The 19,864-nt window shown below is 40.2% G+C and overlaps 1 protein-coding gene across 1 annotated transcript in view; it reads right to left on the bottom strand.

Moving 5' to 3' along the window:
- Positions 1–19,533, bottom strand: part of ahr2 (aryl hydrocarbon receptor 2) — a 62,648-nt gene extending 43,115 nt beyond the window's left edge. The window contains exons 1-2 of the mRNA XM_074627562.1: positions 19,078–19,533; positions 6,235–6,422 (exon numbers count right to left, since the gene is read on the bottom strand). Of these exons, the coding sequence (XP_074483663.1) occupies positions 6,235–6,422; positions 19,078–19,136 (247 nt within the window). The 5' untranslated portion in view covers positions 19,137–19,533. The remainder of the gene's footprint in view (positions 1–6,234; positions 6,423–19,077) is intronic.
- Between the last annotated feature and the right edge of the window lie 331 nt (positions 19,534–19,864).

The following is a 19,864-nucleotide window of genomic DNA, read 5'->3' as shown; positions in this document are numbered from 1 at the left end:
TTTTATTGGGGCAAAGTTCTTGTTGAGCTGCTTGTACTGAGACAACATTTCACACAGAACTTTGGCTTTTTATTGCTTTTTGCTTCTAAAAAGTTGACAGTGAAAAGATGTGCGAACATTTCAGTCCATGTTGGACTTTCCTCAGAGCAACAACTTGTCTTACAGCTCAAATAAAAACATCTCTTTTTTGTTCTCTGTGTGCGAGTCCGCCCTTGCTGCACTAAATTCTTATTCGTATTCTAATACGACCAACCACCCGTCCTTAATTCAACTTACAAAGTTTCTACTTGTGTCTTGATAATATTGAATCAATTTGATCTGCTGTTTTTATAACTCTCAGTGAGATAAAACAACGTATCACTAAATCACAATATCTTTGAATGCTACAATACATCTGGGTTATTGCATTTAGGTCTGGCCACTTTTGCAGGACTCCATCGATTTAGAAGTCCTATTGTGATATATTTTTGTTTTCCATGTACAAGTCTTTATCGTGGTAGATAAATAGGAGACATGACAGTGGAGGACGCATGTCTTTGTTGGCGAACACCAGGCTTTCTCAGCCCTGGAGGTCTTGTGGTTCCTGCGAATTCCTCACGAAGAATAATCTAATTGAAAGACTCCTGCTGGCATCAGCGTCTGGACTGCACAGAGGCCACACACAGCAGCAGAGTGCAGCGTTACCAGCTAACAAAGGATATGTTCATGTCTGTGCTTTGGCAAATGACAAAAGCGGTGAAGATGCAGCGCTATCTTTCTCAGCCACTAAAGTTTGAGACCATTTTTGGACATTTTTAGAACGTACAGCTATGAATCAACATCTAAATATGGGATTTGTCCACATGTTGTACTTCTGCTTGGAAAATATGCCTATTTAACCAGATGCCAAGGTTGGAAAAGCTCAGTCTAGTCTCAAGGGCTAAGAATATCAAAGCCACTTCCTGTCTCGTCGCCGTTTTCCCAACATGGTTTTACGTAATATGGTCGACTTTCTTTCAAAAGTCAGTCAAAGTGGAGAATCATCTAGAAAACATCAACATTTCAGAGATAAAGATCTTGAACTTTAGGTCAACAAGCGTGAGTACAGGCTTGTATAAATGCATTTCACTATCCATCAATCACTGCTCTCTATTCTGATCAAACGTTTGCTTATTTCCACATCTGCTGAAAAGACAGGTAACTATTTATAGAACAGAACTATAGGAAACCAAAATCCAAACAGTGCTGAAAAGATTCATTGATGTTCAGAAAAATAATCTGAAACCATTTTGATAATCAAGTAATTGTTTTATCATTTTATTTAACACATTTTAACATTTATTTATTGAAGTGAAAAACTTCTTAAATGTGAGAATTTACAGCTTTTCTTTGTTTTTCTGTCATTGTATATTTAAATATTTGGCTTTTGGACTGTTGGTTCTGATTACAGAAAGACAGGTATGGAAATCAAAACAAGTTTTACCAACTCCATTGTTGTTCTGAAAGTCCCTGGACCAGATTGCAGCTTGTACATTTGGGGAAACCATGTCAACATTACTGAAGAAATGTTTTCTCTGTCTTATGAATGTTGTGTTTTGCTTATTAACGCTCAGCTACGCTCGTTTTACAACTTTGGTCGTTTCAAGTGGAAGCGAGAGAAAACAGTCTGAATCTTCTGAAATGTTGAGCAGCTGTGTTGCATCACTTTCAGGATTATCTTGTAAAACTGAATTTTATGGAGTTGCTGTGACATGATGTTTTTTATTTGATTGTTTTCACTATTATTTTGACCCTCTGTCCTCGTCCTTTTATCTTGTGGGCCTTCTCCACTTTCAATCATTTCCTGACTTTGAAGTCTGCTTTTTATTTGAATGTTTAAGTGCATTATAAACTTATATATTTAATGTTTTAAAAGCTGCTTATATGCAAATAATGTTTATTATCACAATTAGAGAGCAGCAAAGAAAGAGAGAAACAGAGGGAGAGAAATAATGGAAAGAGAATTCTTACTATTATTATTATTATTATTATTATGATATATATATATATACACACATATCAGTAATTAACTTGCATTATCTGCAGACAGATAACAGCTAATGCAACTATAAAAGATAATCAGGAATGATGAAGAGGAACCAGGAAATGAAGAGACAACTAGTTCCAGGAAATCAGACACAGCCCATATTTCTCTGTGGATTCATCTCAAGGTGGACGGACCAGCGTGTCATCATTACATAATGAAAAACCTCAAAAGCAACAGTGAAAGGGACTTTTAAAATACATAAAAACAAGCCTCAAATGTGGAGAATCACATGCACCACAACGCACTTGAAATGAAGTGTGATGCATGCACTGCAAGCGCTTTGAAGCAGGAAAGAAGAAGTGAAATTGGGGGACCTTTACTGTAAGTGTGTGTGTTGGAGAGTTTCATGAATGCATAAAGCCCTGGGTTGTCACGGTGCAGGCCTGCCGTGCGAACAGGCCTCCCTGCTGTAACAACAAACTGGAGTCCTGCAGCGTTTGTTTGAGGTGGAGAGGGGTGGAGGTGGAGGTGGGGGGCGAAGGAGCTGTGAACTTCAGATGCAGAAGCCGAGGAGGAAAAGGCTGAACAGTTGAAGGAAAAGGGGCCCCGGGGTGCTGCAGGGCCCGCCACAGGAAATGGGTGGGGCTCGGTGGGAGGGAGAGTGACGGATCAGCAGCCAAGGCATGAGTGGTGGTGCTGGGGGTGGGGGTAGAAGTGTAAAGTATGTATGTGTGTGTGTGTTCTCGATAGCTATTATGAAAACTCTTCATGAAGTAACTTAGCTTTTCCAATATGTTGCTTACAGGCAACCAATCAATCGTCTCCGTATTGATAAATCTGTTCTCAGCCTGTAATAACGGAGATAATACGGTCTGCAGTCAAAAAGAGAATTACTGGCCACAGGGTCACACTGTGAGAAAATATAATCAGATAATGATTCATTTCTGTATATGCATATGAAAAACAACCAACTGATCTGAGCTCTTTATAGGCAGGATTCAGAACGAGGATGTCATCACTTTACTACTCCATCAACTGGTTCTGGTCCTTGTCTACAGTGTTCACTGCACTTTTTACAGTGTGTGACTGGGTTTGAATGCACGTTTTATTATGTTAAAGGGTGTGTTCAAGCTAAAACGAGGTGTTAAGTGGCTCTTTAAGTTAATTTTGTTATTGCATCTGGATAAGCCAAAAACCATGTCTTTATTTTTGCCATTGTCATGACTTTACTGTATTGTAGGGCCGCAACTAAGGTTTGTTTTCATTATTGATTAACTTGCCAATTGTTCTGATTAATTATTTTGTTTATGAAATATTAAGAAAAACTTCTTCAAATGTCTTGTTTTGTCCAAACACCAGTCCAAACTCCATATATATTAGATTATAAATTAAACAGAGCAGATAATGTGGGCATTTGAGAAGCTGGAAGCAGAAAATATTCATCATTTCTTGCTTAATTCAAGAAATGTAAAGATGATCTGGTTATTAACTAATCGATTAGTTGACTAACTGTTTCAGCTTTACTGTAATGTGCATGTCGTTTGTGTCAATAAAAAAATCTGAATCAAAACTCTCCTCTGATCTTTCAAAATAAAAGCGCTGAGTGACGCTGCTATAGGAGCCACTACCTCGTCCCACACTGACGGTGTAGTCTGATAGTAACCAGACTCCCGAAGCTGCCTCCAAACGCATTTGTTCAGCCGACACTAAGTGACCAGCCCTGCCAAATAATTGATGACTCCAAAGCAACGTGCTCTGCTGTCTGTTTCCTTTGGCAACAGGTCGAAGAACACACTGTTTCTACAGATGCACACATATTTAAGAGGCCATAAGTCAGTTTTTTTTACTGCCGACCATAGCATGTGTGCAGGGGGTTGATAGGGTTGTTAGTCAACGCCAATAACTCATTGATTACTCGCCAGCGGCTGAGATTTCTGGCTCGCTTTGCAGCCTGATTCGGAACAAAAACTCCCATTGATTCCAGCAATGAAGGCCTCAATTTCAAGCCAATAAAGTGAACGCTAGAGCGGTTTTATTATTCCAGGATTCAGGATTGATGATATATCACCTCCTGTTGGATCTGTGCTCTGATGACCCTGGTTACTGCTTTCTGTTGGGAGTTTGTGTCAACTGCAGCTGGAGACGACTTTGTTCAAATGATGAGACGCTCAAATTACGACACTCAATAAAAATGTAGTGGAAGTAACCCAGAAAATATGTTTGGTTATGTAAACAAGTCTGTTTTTAAGGACATTCAGAATTCCATTTAAAGTTTAATGGAAAATAAAATCAGATGAAGATAAACAGTCCACGCTTTCACCGACTGCTCTGACACTCATACAGTTTGTCGGGCGATGCCGTTAGTTTCATCCGGCTAAGTTGTTTTCTCTGAGTGATGGTTTATGCGAGCAAACAGCAAACAAAAACAACCATGAAGAGCTGTAAGAGCTGCTGTTTTCTACATTTCATGGACTGTCCACAGTGATGGAACTGGTAGGTGAGATATTAGGATCCAACTTCTTTACCTCTCCTAGACATCTGAAATGTTTTCCTTCAGGTTTTTCTAGAAACATCCACAAACCATATATACGTACTGCACATCCACACTGTCTGAACATACATGTGCATATTAGCATTGTAGCCTGCAGCACAGAGCAGGTGTACTGTAGGATCACCTCTTTTCCTTCCACTTCACACCTCCTGATGAGGAGAGGAGGTCAGCTCCAAATATACGGTAAGCCAGAAGGGCCAAATTTCACAGTGATGCACTGATATAGCCTCTCAGCTGGTGATGACCACACGCTCCCACCACCCTTTACTGTAAATAGGAACCTGGTCTCTCAGGCTGTCTGCATCTGATCGCTGATATTTTCACAAGAGGCAGCGGAACAATATGAGGAAGCTCGCTGGAAACTGAAATAACCTCACTGAACTTCAAGTGACAGAAATATCAAATGGTCACAATTCACTTTTTTTTATTAAAATAAACAACCCACTTAAATGTTTTTTTTAAAGAAGGTTAGAGAGCATCATTCCTTCTGCTTTGTGCTCTTACACAACACTGCTATCGTTTATTTATCTTCCTATACTTCTCTGTAAGTGTTAAAGAGATTTACAGTAACATCAGGAAAACAAACAGGAGGCTGGACTGCTTCTTAACCGAGCACGCTTTGTCTGGCAAAAGTTACTTCCAAAGCATTTATTCTACTTCCTTACACATTATTAGAAATTAAAAACTGTATTTATCTTATTCAACCACTTCCTAAAAATACTGTATGTTTGGTATTGTCTTTGGTGCAGTGAAATCGGACTCTTTGGTGAACGGCAGTTTTTCTCTGCTGTTCAAACCGCTGGAAATCAGCTTAAAGTGTGTATGAAAATGTGTGCGTGAGTTTGAATGTTAGAATTTGGCTGCAGTCTAGACATTTGCCCTTTAACCATTTTAATAAATGATCTGCTTCCAGTATCAGCCGCAAATTTAGACTGGTATCTGTCAGCTGAGGACATGCAGGATGTTTGTATCCATGCTTCTGTCTTGTTTAGGGGCACTCAGTGAAACTAAACCTGGAATAAATGGTTTCCTCTAACTCACAGTGTGCTTGATTGGTTGAGTGTATTTAAGTGGAGTTTCCATGAACTGGGTTTCTAGTACACACACAGTCTACAAATATATTCTCATGTCATAAAAGATGGATAATCTACAGAACTACATAAGATTGGAACTAATAGGAAAAGGACTTGTGGTGCGAGGGGAAAAATGTTTTTAAGACTCAAAAAAGGTTTTACAAACCCAAAAGAGGTTTGTACAACCGCACTAAGACATTTTCAACTTTCCGTTGCATGTCTGAAAGAATGAATATCCAGGAAAACTCTTTAGATAGAGATAGATAGCGTCCCAACTTAACTTAATGTTATTCTATACTTTTATACTGTCCAACTTTATAAAGTGAGTTCTCTAACTAAAAAATGACTAATTTGATGAAGTGACGATAAAGGTTTTTGTCCTTTGTGTTCACGATGGTTATAAATTAATGCATCGACAGCAAAATAAGATATAAAACATATGATAATAAAACACACACACTTTTCCAGCAGTGATATCACATCCTCTCTCACACCAGGTGCTACATATCTCACTCTAAATGTCTGAATAGAGCCGTACATTAATGTAAAAGTCACCTAAAGACACGAGAGAAAGATGACCAGCTTCTCTCAGTTGTGACACTCACCGTTGAAGAAGCTCTTGACCTTCAGGTACCCGACGCTGAGGCGGAGCACCGACAGCTTGTCCAGCCGAGCCCTGACCTCCTCGGTGAAGGGCAGCAGGCTGGTGAGCTTGTCCAGCTCGCCGTTGAGCCGGTCGCGGTGGCGTTTGGACGGGTTGGACTTGATGCCATCGGGAGGTGGTGGTTTGGGTCTGCGGATACGGAAAGAAGACAACATTAAAACACAGTAACACAGAAGAGTCCACGTCCTCAAAACACAAGATTAAGAAGGTTATTTTAGGAAATTAGGAAGGTGATTTAAAAAAAGGAGTTTTACACATGGATAGAGGACAATCATAGGGTTTCCCTTAAGAGTCAAAGCTCGAGCTCGGGATTCAGAAAGGTCATGATGAGTATTACAAACAAGCTTGAGGCTAAATGTGTTCTGTATACTGACGTGTGTGTGTGTGTGTGTGAAGCAGTGCAATAGCAGCTGGGATAAAGTGAGATGACACACAGATTACTCACACTTGTGATGTGACACTGAAGACTACACACTTCTTTATGCTCCTGCAACCAAACTGGTGCCACTTTTAAAGAGGGCTACAACCCAAAGATATCTGATGTCACCTGTTCCATGACTTGTTTATTATCACCTCACCTGTGTGTGTTCAACTGTGCTCTGTCAGGATGGACTTTGTGAACACAAATGTACTCAGTGAGAGGAAATGAAGAGTTTCCCTTCCTAAATAAGATTCAAAACGGTCACATTTATTTAAACAAAAGTTCAAACTGAAACACAACACCTTCCTGCATGACCACAAGGACAGAAAAACCTGACAGGAGGTTTCATTTGATTTATTCACTTAGCTACGTATATGTCAATTCTTCACTTAGAGGCAGTCATCTATTCCAGTGCTTCATCGGTTTAGGTTTCAGTGGAGACTTTTAAGTGTCTTGTGATGGTCTAAATGATGTTTATGAGGCTTTTTTTCCATCCTGACAGAAGGAGAAACTAAATAAGTGTTGTTTTTTTCTTATATGATGGTCTACTTAAAATACTCAATTAATTGGTTTAGTCATTTTTCAAGCATAAATAACAAACATTTGCTTGTTCCACCTTCTAACATGTGAGGATTTGGTGCTTGTCTTTGTCTGTATATAGTGAAGTGTACATATTTGGTGTTTGGTAAGGCAATACAAATGTATTTATACGGCACGTTTCACATCCAAAGGCAACCCAAAGTGATTTACAGATTACACAGAAAAGCGCGTGATAAAAACAATAAAAGCAAGCAAAAGCACACAGAATAAGAAACAAGTTAACAAGAGAAATACAAACAAAATGAATTAGAAGCAGTAGTTTGGACTGTTGGTCAAATAAAACAAGCAATTTGAAAACATCCCTTTCCTTTTCTGTTTGTTTTTAAGGACATTTATAATTTCATTTCACACACGCAGTACAGTAATACTCATGATATTTGTTTATCCATAATCTGCTAGAATGTGCTATTAAAAAGCTGCTCGCCACACTGTCTTGATAAGGAACGTGTGCAGAGAGGTAAATAAACCCTGGCTGGCTGTCGGGCCATCAGATGGAGCAGCGCAGCAGAAAGCCCGTCTGTATCTGTAACTGAACTCCGCTGACCGGCGGTAAACCCGACGGCTTCTCGTCTGTAACTCAAACCAGACCTTCGCTGCACAGAGGGGCTTTTCTTTTTTCCCAGAGAAGGTGTGAAGCTGTGGAGCACCTCAAACCGGCCCTGGAGATGCCTCTCGTTTACACCCACATTGGGTTGGTTTTTAGGTCACTTGTATTTATCCACGACAGGTGGATGGAGCTCTCTGGTGATTTACAGATTAACCACAGTCTGATATCTGATCCACACTGGAGAAAGAGGGACTTTTTAAATACAGTTTGTTGCTTAATTTATCATTTTTCACTCTTTCAAGGACAATTTTTTATGGTTTTTATGATTAAAGATAGTTTTTAATCAGTTTTTATTCCTAATTATTTCCAAATCAGCAAAGAAAACAATGAAGAGACTTCTCCTTCAGTCCAGTCATCAGAATAGAAACAAGTTCTGCCCTCGATGATTCTTATCACAAGTCGTCTTTACTTCTGCTTTCCACTTGAAGAAAACATACTAAAGTTTCCAGATCGTAATGTGTCTGACTTCTGTGTTTTCCCCTTCACAATAAATATATGAGCCAATAGCTGACATACTCGGTGGTTGGTCACATGACAATCAAAGTCCCGACAAGCTAAAAGTCACTGTCAAATTAAACACAAATCAATGTAACATTGATTTTTCTTCATCTTCGCTGTCTTTCAGAGTAAATATACTGAAGCAAACACTGTCTAAATATTATAAATATAGGTGTAAGAGTTCATTCTCCATCTTGGAAATAGTAGTCTAACAAAGCAAAACCAAAAGCTCTGTCCTGGAGCTTTCATCTGTATCACACAGTCTTCTTCATCAGTGGATAGAGTTTAACTTCAAGTCAAGAAGCCCTAAAAGTGTTATGGATGAAAATGTCAACAGATCCATGAAGAAGACAGCTGAGAGCTCAACAAAAGGCTAGTAAGTAGACCTTGATTTGATACTCTTTGTCAACCAAAGTCTAAGATAACCTTTAATGCTAACATTTATGATATTCAGACAGCGTTTGTTACGGCCTTGCTCAAGGGCAACCTGCTGCCATTTAACACATAAACCACCAAGCTGAAATGATTAGTCAGTTAGTTGAACTGAAAATATAAAAATGGGCAACAATTTTGATAATTAATCAATTTATAAGCCAGAAAATTGCTGGTTCGATCCTCTCAAATGTGAAGATTTCCTGCTTTAGTTTGTCTTACATGATAGTAAAGTGAATATTTATGGATTTTAAACTGTTGCTCAGACAAAAGAATCTGTTTAAAGACTTGTGCTAGACATATTTGACTATTTCATGACATTCTTTAGGCTGAAAATGAATCAATTAAACAACAAAATCGTCTGCAGATCAACAGATTACAAAATATTTGAACTCACAAAGAATCTAAGCAGACCAGGTTTCGGTATCTTGCTCAAGAACACTTTCGCAGAGCATCTAGTTGTTGTGGGAATGGAACCGGTGACCTTTCAGCTACAGGTCGCTCTCACACAGAGCAGCTGCATGTCTGCTGGTTCTCAACTTAAATCAGCTTCAGATGTTCCTGCTGATGGCTCCGCTGGGGATTTTTAGGTCAGGTGAGGCCAATCGCGAAGCTAACTCGGTATGTGTGTGTGTGTGTGTGTGTGTGTGTGTGTGCACCTGCATAACGGCATACTTTCTAGGCACTGCAACCCTTTAACCTCCTCATAGCTGGTACCTCCAGGTGTCACAATGTGCAGCCTGAAGTTGCAGAAAACATTGACCAGCGTAAACCACTTCAGCAACAAGAAATGTACCAACAGGAGTGTGGAAAGAGTTTGCTTGAGAACAGAGAAACTGAAAAAAAGAAGTTCAACATTATCAAGTTTTTGCTCAAATCTGGCAAGCAATGTAGTTGAACAAAGCAGCCCAAACTAAGACCAAAAACTGCTAGCTAATATCTAACATTGGATACTTTTAGACAAAGTTAGCTCAGAACAAGCCCGTATCTGGAGTCTATCATATTTACATTTGACTGGAAACACCCTGATTACTCACCCTGATTAAAACAGAACAAGGAGCTGGGGGCTGTTCTGTACTTTTGCACCAATAAAACGAAACGTTGATGAAATGTAAATAGCTGAGGTCTTATTCGCCAAGCTTTTACCTGCAAATATGCAATCTGAATGTATGAGGCAGAACAATTCATGTCTGGACTGTAAGAGTACTGACGACTTCATTAACGCTAAATGCTCTCAAAAAGCACCGCTAAAAATAACACGAGGAGGAAGAAACGCAGCAAAAAATAACGCCTAACAACTCCTGCCTGTTGTGAAATACGTTACATTCAGATGAAATACAACAACCATAGTGGTAAAGACATACCCAGAGGTAGTCTGAAGAAAGACGGGCTGGAAACAGAGTGAATGCAGTGTGATTTTACAGATAAATGCTGCGGAACATGCTGATAATAAATACATTGAGAGGCAGGGCAACTCATAATTATAAAAAGAAGGAATGCGAAGAAGAGCTGGCAGGACACAGGGTGACATTTCCAATCAGCAAAACTTCACAGATTAACTCTCAAAAATGCCTCTAAAAATAACATTAACAGGAAGAAGAACTCATACCAGAACTGTACTGTGAAATATACCAATAAAGACTAAATAGAACAACCAATGTGTTTAGAAAAATGCCCAAAAGAAATGTGAAGGTGGACTAGCGTGGAGGTCAGACTAATCTGAAAACTAGTAACTTGCACATGTATGATTTCACACTTTCTTTTTCCAACTGTTAAAAGTCTCTGAGGGATCCGTTGTGAGCTGAATGCCTGAACTGTAACTGTAGAATAAATGTGTAAAATGTGCCCTCCTTCCCTCCCTCCTGTAAATAAGACATCTGCTTCCAATAATACTCCAGAACACAACATATCTGAAATCCAGGCGAGATGGCTATCGCTGCATTCCTGACGGCACAACTCCCTGCGAGAACAATGAGCGGCCAGTGTTGTTGCTTCTCGTTTTATCTACCAAATCTGCCCTGGAAGGGGCGTGTATATATATCTGAGTGTGTGTGAGAGAGTGTGGGGTTTTGTTGGACTTAAAAACACTCCCCTGCGTTCACACAAAGGCACTTTGTCTCCGACAGGGCAACGACACCTTTGCAGAACAAAAGAAACTAAATACGATGTTGGCATCGATTCCACTGCTGGCGTTATGATACAGGGAAAAAAAGAGCACAAGAGGAGTGTCACAACTCCACCGATAGCGAATCAGAAAGTCGACAGCAGGCTCAGAAAGTCGACATCAGGCTCAGAAAGTCGACATCAGGCTCAGAAAGTCCAGAGCAGGCTCAGAAAGTCGACATCAGGCTCAGAAAGTCGACATCAGGCTCAGAAAGTCGACATCAGGCTCAGAAAGTCGACAGCAGGCTCAGAAAGTCGACATCAGGCTCAGAAAGTCGACATCAGGCTCAGAGAGTCGACATCAGGCTCAGAGAGTCGACAGTAGGCTCAGAAAGTCGACATCAGGCTCAGAAAGTCGACATCAGGCTCAGAAAGTCGACATCAGGCTCAGAGAGTCGACAGCAGGCTCAGAAAGTCGACATCAGGCTCAGAAAGTCGACATCAGGCTCAGAAAGTCGACAGCAGGCTCAGAAAGTCGACATCAGGCTCAGAAAGTCGACATCAGGCTCAGAAAGTCGACATCAGGCTCAGAAAGTCGACATCAGGCTCAGAAAGTCGACATCAGGCTCAGAAAGTCGACATCAGGCTCAGAAAGTCCAGAGCAGGCTCAGAGAGTCGACATCAGGCTCAGAGAGTCGACAGTAGGCTCAGAAAGTCGACATCAGGCTCAGAAAGTCGACATCAGGCTCAGAAAGTCGACATCAGGCTCAGAGAGTCCAGAGCAGGCTCAGAGAGTCGACATCAGGCTCAGAGAGTCGACAGTAGGCTCAGAAAGTCCAGAGCAGGCTCAGAGAGTCGACATCAGGCTCAGAGAGTCGACAGTTGGCTCAGAAAGTCGACATCAGGCTCAGAAAGTCGACATCAGGCTCAGAAAGTCGACATCAGGCTCAGAGAGTCGACAGCAGGCTCAGAAAGTCGACATCAGGCTCAGAAAGTCGACATCAGGCTCAGAAAGTCGACAGCAGGCTCAGAAAGTCGACATCAGGCTCAGAAAGTCGACATCAGGCTCAGAAAGTCGACAGCAGGCTCAGAAAGTCGACATCAGGCTCAGAAAGTCGACATCAGGCTCAGAGTCGACAGCAGGCTCAGAAAGTCGACATCAGGCTCAGAAAGTCGACATCAGGCTCAGAGAGTCGACATCAGGCTCAGAAAGTCGACATCAGGCTCAGAAAGTCGACATCAGGCTCAGAAAGTCGACATCAGGCTCAGAAAGTCGATATCAGGCTCAGAGAGTCGACAGCAGGCTCAGAAAGTCGACAGCAGGCTCAGAAAGTCGATATCAGGCTCAGAGAGTCAATAATCAGAAAATGACTCTGCAACTATTTCAATAATTGTTTAAGTCATTCTTTAAACAAAGCCAATACCTGACAATCAATGTACTTCATCGCATTGATGCAAATACTCGGTGTATGGTACAGTATATATCGTCACATTCCACAGTATATTAGCATATTGAGACATTTTCTATATATGTTTTCTTTGTGTTTACTCTCTGGATTGAAATGAAACGTTCAAAGGTTTTTAGAAATGACATCCTAGTCGACCAAAACACAGATGTAAATAGCTACAAAATAAAACCATACATATAAACAAAACATCACTGTGATGTTTACTGATGTCATAACGTCTGGGAAGTTAAAGCTGATGTCCGTCACATGTCAGTCATAAGAGAAACAGCTGCACATCAGCATGACCTCTGCTACAACTAAACAGAAAAAGTCTAACCACGTCACCGTTTTATTCCTGATGAGTCTGCTCCAGTCCAGTCGCTCTAGTTTCTGACTTCAATTCATCTGCAGGCCAACGCTGAATATAAACAATCACAAGTGCATGCATGCTCCACATTTTACTGTCAAAACAGAAGACCACTGTGGAAAAATGCTGACTTTTTCTATTCTTGTATTTCTTTTCATGGAGTTCATCAATTCTGCAGTGCTTTAAAACCATCAGAACAACCAACATACAAGTATTGAGATTCCATATTGTGATTTTTGTTAACTTTTTTAACACTAGTCCATGGGAAGAAGTTGAATCATACACTTCTAGGGACTTTTACTTTGGAAAATATCTAAATTAACACGGTAAGAGTGTTTGATCTTCAGCATGTATGTAGTCCGAGATGTCCTGAATTCAAATATATCAGGATCATTGTCAGGAATTATTTATTAAATCTTTTCCAGCAACCCCAAAACCAAAGAATAAAGAATAAAGATATTTCCCTCACAGATTAGTGGGGTTTTCTTTTTAATTTATAAGGGTCATGTAATGTTTTATACTTCTGGTGAATATAATCCAATCAGTCTTATTTCCATAGATGTATTTTGTATATATAGTTCATTTTGTTAACACCATTTTTTAAAAACTGGACGTAGTAACACATGTCTACTTCCTCTAACTTCTCCAAGGTGGTCTCTAGCTCTGCCATCAGCTCCGTTCTCTTTATACATCCAAGGTCAGCTCCATCGGGGCCGTTTCAATGCAGAGAACAGACATGTCAGTATCTGGGTGCTCTACAGTCGTAGCGTCGGCCCATTTGACCACGGAGACGAGAGCGACGGACGGCTCGACCGCACGTTACCGCAATACGACAACATTTCCTGTCCATGACAGAGTTAGCATGCAGCTTTAGCCGTGATGTCTAGCTCTGCTTTTCCTGTCAATGTGTGAAACCCAAAGTGTTTCCATCCCTTACTGGATGTGTAGTGTTTACCACGCTGGATTTAACATGTGAGGGTGCAGGTCGTATCCACGCTGACCCTCCAACGATTTATACTTTCTCGTTTCGGCTCGCGGTTTGTTGGTTTGTTTTGGTTGACGGATACGGAACGGATATGACGTCACCTCCCTTTAGAGTCAGAAAGAGGCAAAGGGGACTATTTAAGAGAGATTGTGAAGACCATCGGCTCCGGAGCTTAAGTAATCCAACCCTAACCTCAACCCTTTCCTTTGAGATGAACTGGAGCCAGGCTTTGTCGCCCAACATCATGTTGGACCTCACTAATGCTCTTATGGGAACTGAATGGGAGCAAATCCAACAACTGGTGGAAAGACTGAAACCAGAAGAGTGGATTCTGTTATAGCAGCACATTAAAACGTGTTCAGCTATCACATATGGGTGTAATGTACAGGGGGCCGCATACGTTTGACCATCCATCAACCTATATCAACTTTTTACTGTTTGTTTCGTGACTTTCTCTCACACACACACACACACACACACACACACACACACACACACACACACACACACACACACACACACAGAGACACGGAGAAATCACCGTAAACATGAAGGTAAACTGCCTCGGGGTAGACTGCTGTAACGCCGCCTCGAGACACGTCTGTGAGTTAAACTGTCTCGCTCTCACACACACACACACACACACACACACACACACACACACACACACACGCACACACACACACACTCATAACTCACTCACCATTTCCCAAACAAAAAAAGAAAAAGTAAAAGAAAGATAAACTCCCTGAGAGCAGTGAACATGGCAGAGTTATGTAAGCGTTTGCGTGACACAGAACTATGTTAATTTGTGTTGAGGGAGGGAGGAAAGAAACAACCCCCCCAAAAAACACCCAGAGAGACAGAAGGAAAGACAGGAAAAAAGTATGTTGTGGCAGTCAGAGGAGGAGGAGGAGGAGAAAAAAACACACAGTGAGTCTCAGATTACGCCATCCTCCCTCCCTCCCTCCTCCCTCGTGGAAACATCGCGTGAGAGTGCTCTCGCTCCACGTCCTGATTATGATTAATGCAGGTAGTACCACACACACACTGAAACCACGGTTCTGGCAGAGTTCTGACCGTGGTTCTCTGCTTGGGCCTGTGGTTCGGTATGGAGCAGTTAACACCCCCGTCTGGCTTGTTAAAGTTAAAAATCACAAACTGGTAAAATCACAGTGAGGAGGACGACGGTGTGGCTCAGAGCAGCTCTTACTGTATGTTCTGAAAGGGTTCTTTACAGCACCATGAAGGGTCTAGGAAAACCCATTTCAGCATGGTGCTTTTGAGAACACCTCTAAACAGTTCTTTACAGCACTATGATGGGTCTTTAAGGAACTATTCAAGCATGTTTCTCTCTCCAAAAAGGTTCTTTACAGCACCCTGAAGGGTCTATAATAAACTGGCACGAAGCTTGATAGAACTTCTCTAAAAGGTTCTTTACAGCACCCTGAAGGGTCTATAATAAACTGACATAAAGCTTGATAGAACTTCTCTAAAAGGTTCTTTATAGCACCATGAAGGGTCTAAGAAGAACCCTTTAGCGTGGTGATTTGGATCATTTCTCCTGAAGGTTCATTATGGCACTATGAAAGGTTTTCCGAGACCGCATGTAGGGTCTCTCTAAAGGTTCTCTGCAGCACCATTAAGGGTCTACAACAAACTATTTGAGGAAGGTCTCTGATCATTATTATGGGTCTAAGAAGAGCACTTTGTGTGTGGTGCTTTGAGGTACTTCCCCAGAAGGTTCTTTAAAGCTCTACTTGCAGTTTGAAACCACAAACATACAATGGAGAAGTAAATTACAGAAGAATCTATAGGAGCGTGGTGCATTAAAGAACCTCTCAGAAAAAGGTTTTTACAGCTCTATTAAGGGTCTAGGAGCATGGTGCATTAAAGAACCTCTCTAAAAACGTTTTGTACAGCTCTATTAAGGGTCTAGGAGCATGGTGCATTAAAGAACCTCTCTAAAAACGTTTTGTACAGCTCTATTAAGGGTCTAGGAGCATGGTGCATTAAAGAACCTCTCTAAAAACGTTTTGTACAGCTCTATTAAGGGTCTAGGAGCATGGTGCATTAAAGAACCTCTCTAAAAACGTTTTGTACAGCTCCATTAAGGGTCTAGGGGCATGGTGCATTAAAGAACCTCTCTAAAAAAGATGTGTACAGCTCTATTAAGGGTCTAGGAGCATGGTGCATTAAAGAACCTCTCAGAAAAAGGGTTTTACAGCTCTATGAAGGGTCCAGGAGCATGGTGCATTAAAGAACCTATCTAAAAAAGGTTTTTACAGCTCTATTAAGGGTCTAGAAGCATGGTGCATTAAAGAACCTCTCTAAAAAATGTTTTTACAGCTCTATTAAGGGTCCAGGAGCATGGTGCATTAAAGAACCTCTCTAAAAAAGGTTTTTACAGCTCTATTAAGGGTCTAGAAGCATGGTGCATTAAAGAACCTCTCTAAAAAAGGTTTTTACAGCTCTATTAAGGGTCCAGGAGCATGTTGCATTAAATAACCTCTCTAAAAAATAGTTTACAGCTCCATTAAGGGTCTAGAAGCATGTTGCATTAAATAACCTCTCTAAAAGTTTTTTACAGCTCCATTAAGGGTCTAGGGGCATGGTGCATTAAAGAACCTTTCTAAAAAAGGTTTTTACAGCTCTATTAAGGGTCTAGGGGCATGGTGCATTAAAGAACCTTTCTAAAAAAGGTTTTTACAGCTCCATTAAGGGTCTAGGGGCATGGTGCATTAAAGAACCTCTCTAAAAAAGGTTTTTACAGCTCCATTAAGGGTCCAGGAGCATGGTGCATTAAAGAACCTCTCTAAAAAAGGTTTTTACAGCTCCATTAAGGGTCTAGGAGGTACCATTTGAGCATGGTGCCTAACAGAACCTTTCTTAAAGGTTCTTACTGCACCATTAAGGTTCTCTAAAGAACAATATGGATGTTGTTGAAGAAATATGCATTAGAAAACCTCTATAAAAGACCTCTTTACAGCACCATTGATAACATACAGAGAACCAGTGGAACACTGTGCTTTAGAGAGCCTCTCTAGAAAGTGTTTAGAAAGAAACATTTGAACACAAGCTCTATTGAGGATCTACGAAGAACTATTTGACCGTTATTAAGTGTTCCTTGCATAGCAAGGTGTATTTTGAACCATTAGGGATTCATTTGAGCCACGTTTAGTCTTGAACCAAGCACACTGCACCCTTCCAAAGGGTTCTTTACAGCACATCAGGGGTCAATACAGTCTGTAATTTGTAATCTTCCTTAAAAGTTCTTCATAGTACCTTAAAGTCCCAATGTACAAGTACATACTTGCCGGATTCACAATTTCATTATAGAGCCAATAAGGGTTCTGATGTGGCGCAACCCTAAAGAACCACTGTCTTCTCACTGGCTCCCAAAATAAAGTCCAGAGACCCCCAGAGATCCTTTAAAGGGTTCTAAAAGGTCCTGAGAAATCATGATTACATATTGATTTGCACAGAAGTACAAAGACTCTGAAAGTCCTGTGAGAAATCAGTGTATCACAGTGCTAGAGAACACATTAACAAAGGGTTCCTTACAGAACCATTACTGCATTGTTTTAAAAATGATAAATAAAATGTAGTCCACTCCTAGCATTCTGCTACTGCACCTACTGTACATCCCTGATGAATGAGTTTTCTGGTGTTGCAGTATGCAGTGGTGGTTCTCAAAGGGTGGTCTGGGGGTTCTCGAGGGGTTCTCGAGGGGTTCTCGATGGGGAACCCAGGAGAAAACAAGATGCAATCTAATTCACTTCAATCAGAAATATCCTCATGAGAAGGTGTTTTGATGATTTTACTGATGTGGGGATTAACTCTCCGCCTACAGAGTACACTCAAACAAAAACTCAGTATTAATAATAAATTCAAAATCAATACGTCTACTCAGGAAAATAAATAAGTGAAATGAGTTCCTATACAGGTTTAGAGCATTTGCACGAATGCGTGTGGGAAGCCCAGCTGTCTCAGATGGTATAATTAGATTTAAATAATACTGAAGCAACAGTTTTCTTTATTTTCCATGCTGGATAGGCCTGCAGTGTTGTTGGACTTCAGCACTCCACATTACCTCGGTCTGGCTGGCAAACATTGCATAACCACAGCAGGGAAAATAGACTTTATGGCCTTTATGGATTCAGGACAATGTAGCTACTATTGCAAACACAACTTATAAACTACTGCACTCTTGGTACCTTGTAACACAGGCTGTAATGCAGACTGACTGACTGACTGACTGGAGATGTTTGCACAGCTGTAACCAGCTAAAAAGAACCATCTCTAGTGTATATGATGTTTGAATGCTTTAGGATTACAATAACACATAAAAACAGATTTTACTGCAATAATAGCATCATTAATGTATGAGGCTTTTATGTAAATATTATAAGTAAGTAATAAATAAATTTACAACTGAATTACAAACAATGGTACACTGTAAACAATTGCTGTTAATTTACAGCAGGATTTCAACAGTATTAACCTGTTATTGCTAGAAACAGTGCTTTACTGTTAATACAACTATAATGCATTCTTAAAAAACATCACTTTACTGCTGATCAACTGTCTAAAGGATCATCAGTAACAGTTTCATGCAGTATTTGTTGAATTCTGAGACCTGATCTGCTCATGTGAGGCTTGCACATTATACATGATTGTAAAATCAGTGAATTATCTTTATTGTTCTTCACTCACATGTTGTTCTGGTTTGCATTCTGTGCTTGTAGCCAGCTAGACACACATTTTGTGAAAAGTGTCAACAAGTCTATTATAGCCTTAAGTGCCTTTACTTGTATTTAGTGTGACTATGTCTGTAACCTGCTAAGTCTATTCATCTAGGCACAAAATAATGTTGTAAAAAATACAACCTAAATAGTGCATTAAAACAAATCAGTAAGATAAAAGAAAGGTGAAAAACAGCTATATAATGTATCTTTAAACAGTAAATTAACTAAAATACTGTGAAATTAATAAAGTTCAAACTGTATTTTTCATTGACAATACAAAGCTGTAAATTCCAGCGACAGTATAATAATGTTAATTTTACAGTAACATAAAGGCAACCCTGCTGCCAGTTCTTTACTGTTATTTTACTGGGAAATCATTAACAGTGTAGTATTACAAAAGTATTTCAGTAAAAGTACAACAGACAGTACAAAAGGAATATCATAGGAGTATTGTAGGCATACCATAGAAGGTCAGAAAGTAGAATAAAACCATTGTATACAAGCTTCATATGTACACTAGGAGATATTATAGGACTACTACAGTGATTTCTGTGTGTTTATGGTTGTTTACTTACATTTTCTGGACCGGCTTCTTCCGTTTCTTCGCCGCGTAAAGAGCAGTGTTGGCCAGCATGGTGACTTCACACAAAGTGGAGGAAAAGAAAAAGAAAAGTGGCTTTTATCCCGGTTATTTATGTACACGTCGGTAGACTCACATCCCTCGAGGAAAAAAACAGCAAAATACTGTATAAAAATGATCCCCTTAACGTTGTAGTCCTCTTGTTGCGTCTCTGAGCTGGTGTAAAAGACGCACTTTAGTTGCTCCAAACGTCACCAAGACGTTGGATAACTATCACAACTTTTCATAATCCACAAGTTGAAGTATTTCCACACCGATTTACTGCAAATACCGTGACTTTCACACGCTAAAAACAAAAGTCCAAGGAGGATTTTTATGTAAGTCCTCCGCCTTTGCGTCACCCTCGTTTGTGATTTGACAGAACTGCTGCTGCGCGCTCCCGACGAGGCGCGCTTCTGCAGCAATGCGCGCTCCCGACGAGGCGCACTGACACTGTAAACGAGAGCAGAGAAATATTTAAGGTGGACCGAATGTGGGCCAAGTGAGACCTGCACTGGAGACGAGGAATGACTGGAAAACTGCATTCCAACCGGGCTCGACCTTAAGAAGGACTTTTTCATTGTCATCCTATCATATTACAGTATTTAAATATGTATTTATTTATTTTTATTTGCATACAAAATAAGTTTATTATTATTAGTAGTATTATTATTAGTATTATTATTAGTATTATATTTTGTATGTCAATAAATAATAATAAAATGTACTCTAACATTAATAAA

This window comes from Sebastes fasciatus, chromosome 24 (genome assembly GCF_043250625.1).
Source record: "Sebastes fasciatus isolate fSebFas1 chromosome 24, fSebFas1.pri, whole genome shotgun sequence".
NCBI lineage: Eukaryota > Metazoa > Chordata > Actinopteri > Perciformes > Sebastidae > Sebastes > Sebastes fasciatus.
Note: the sequence above shows the minus strand (reverse complement) of the source record. Positions and strands in the feature narration are given on the sequence as shown.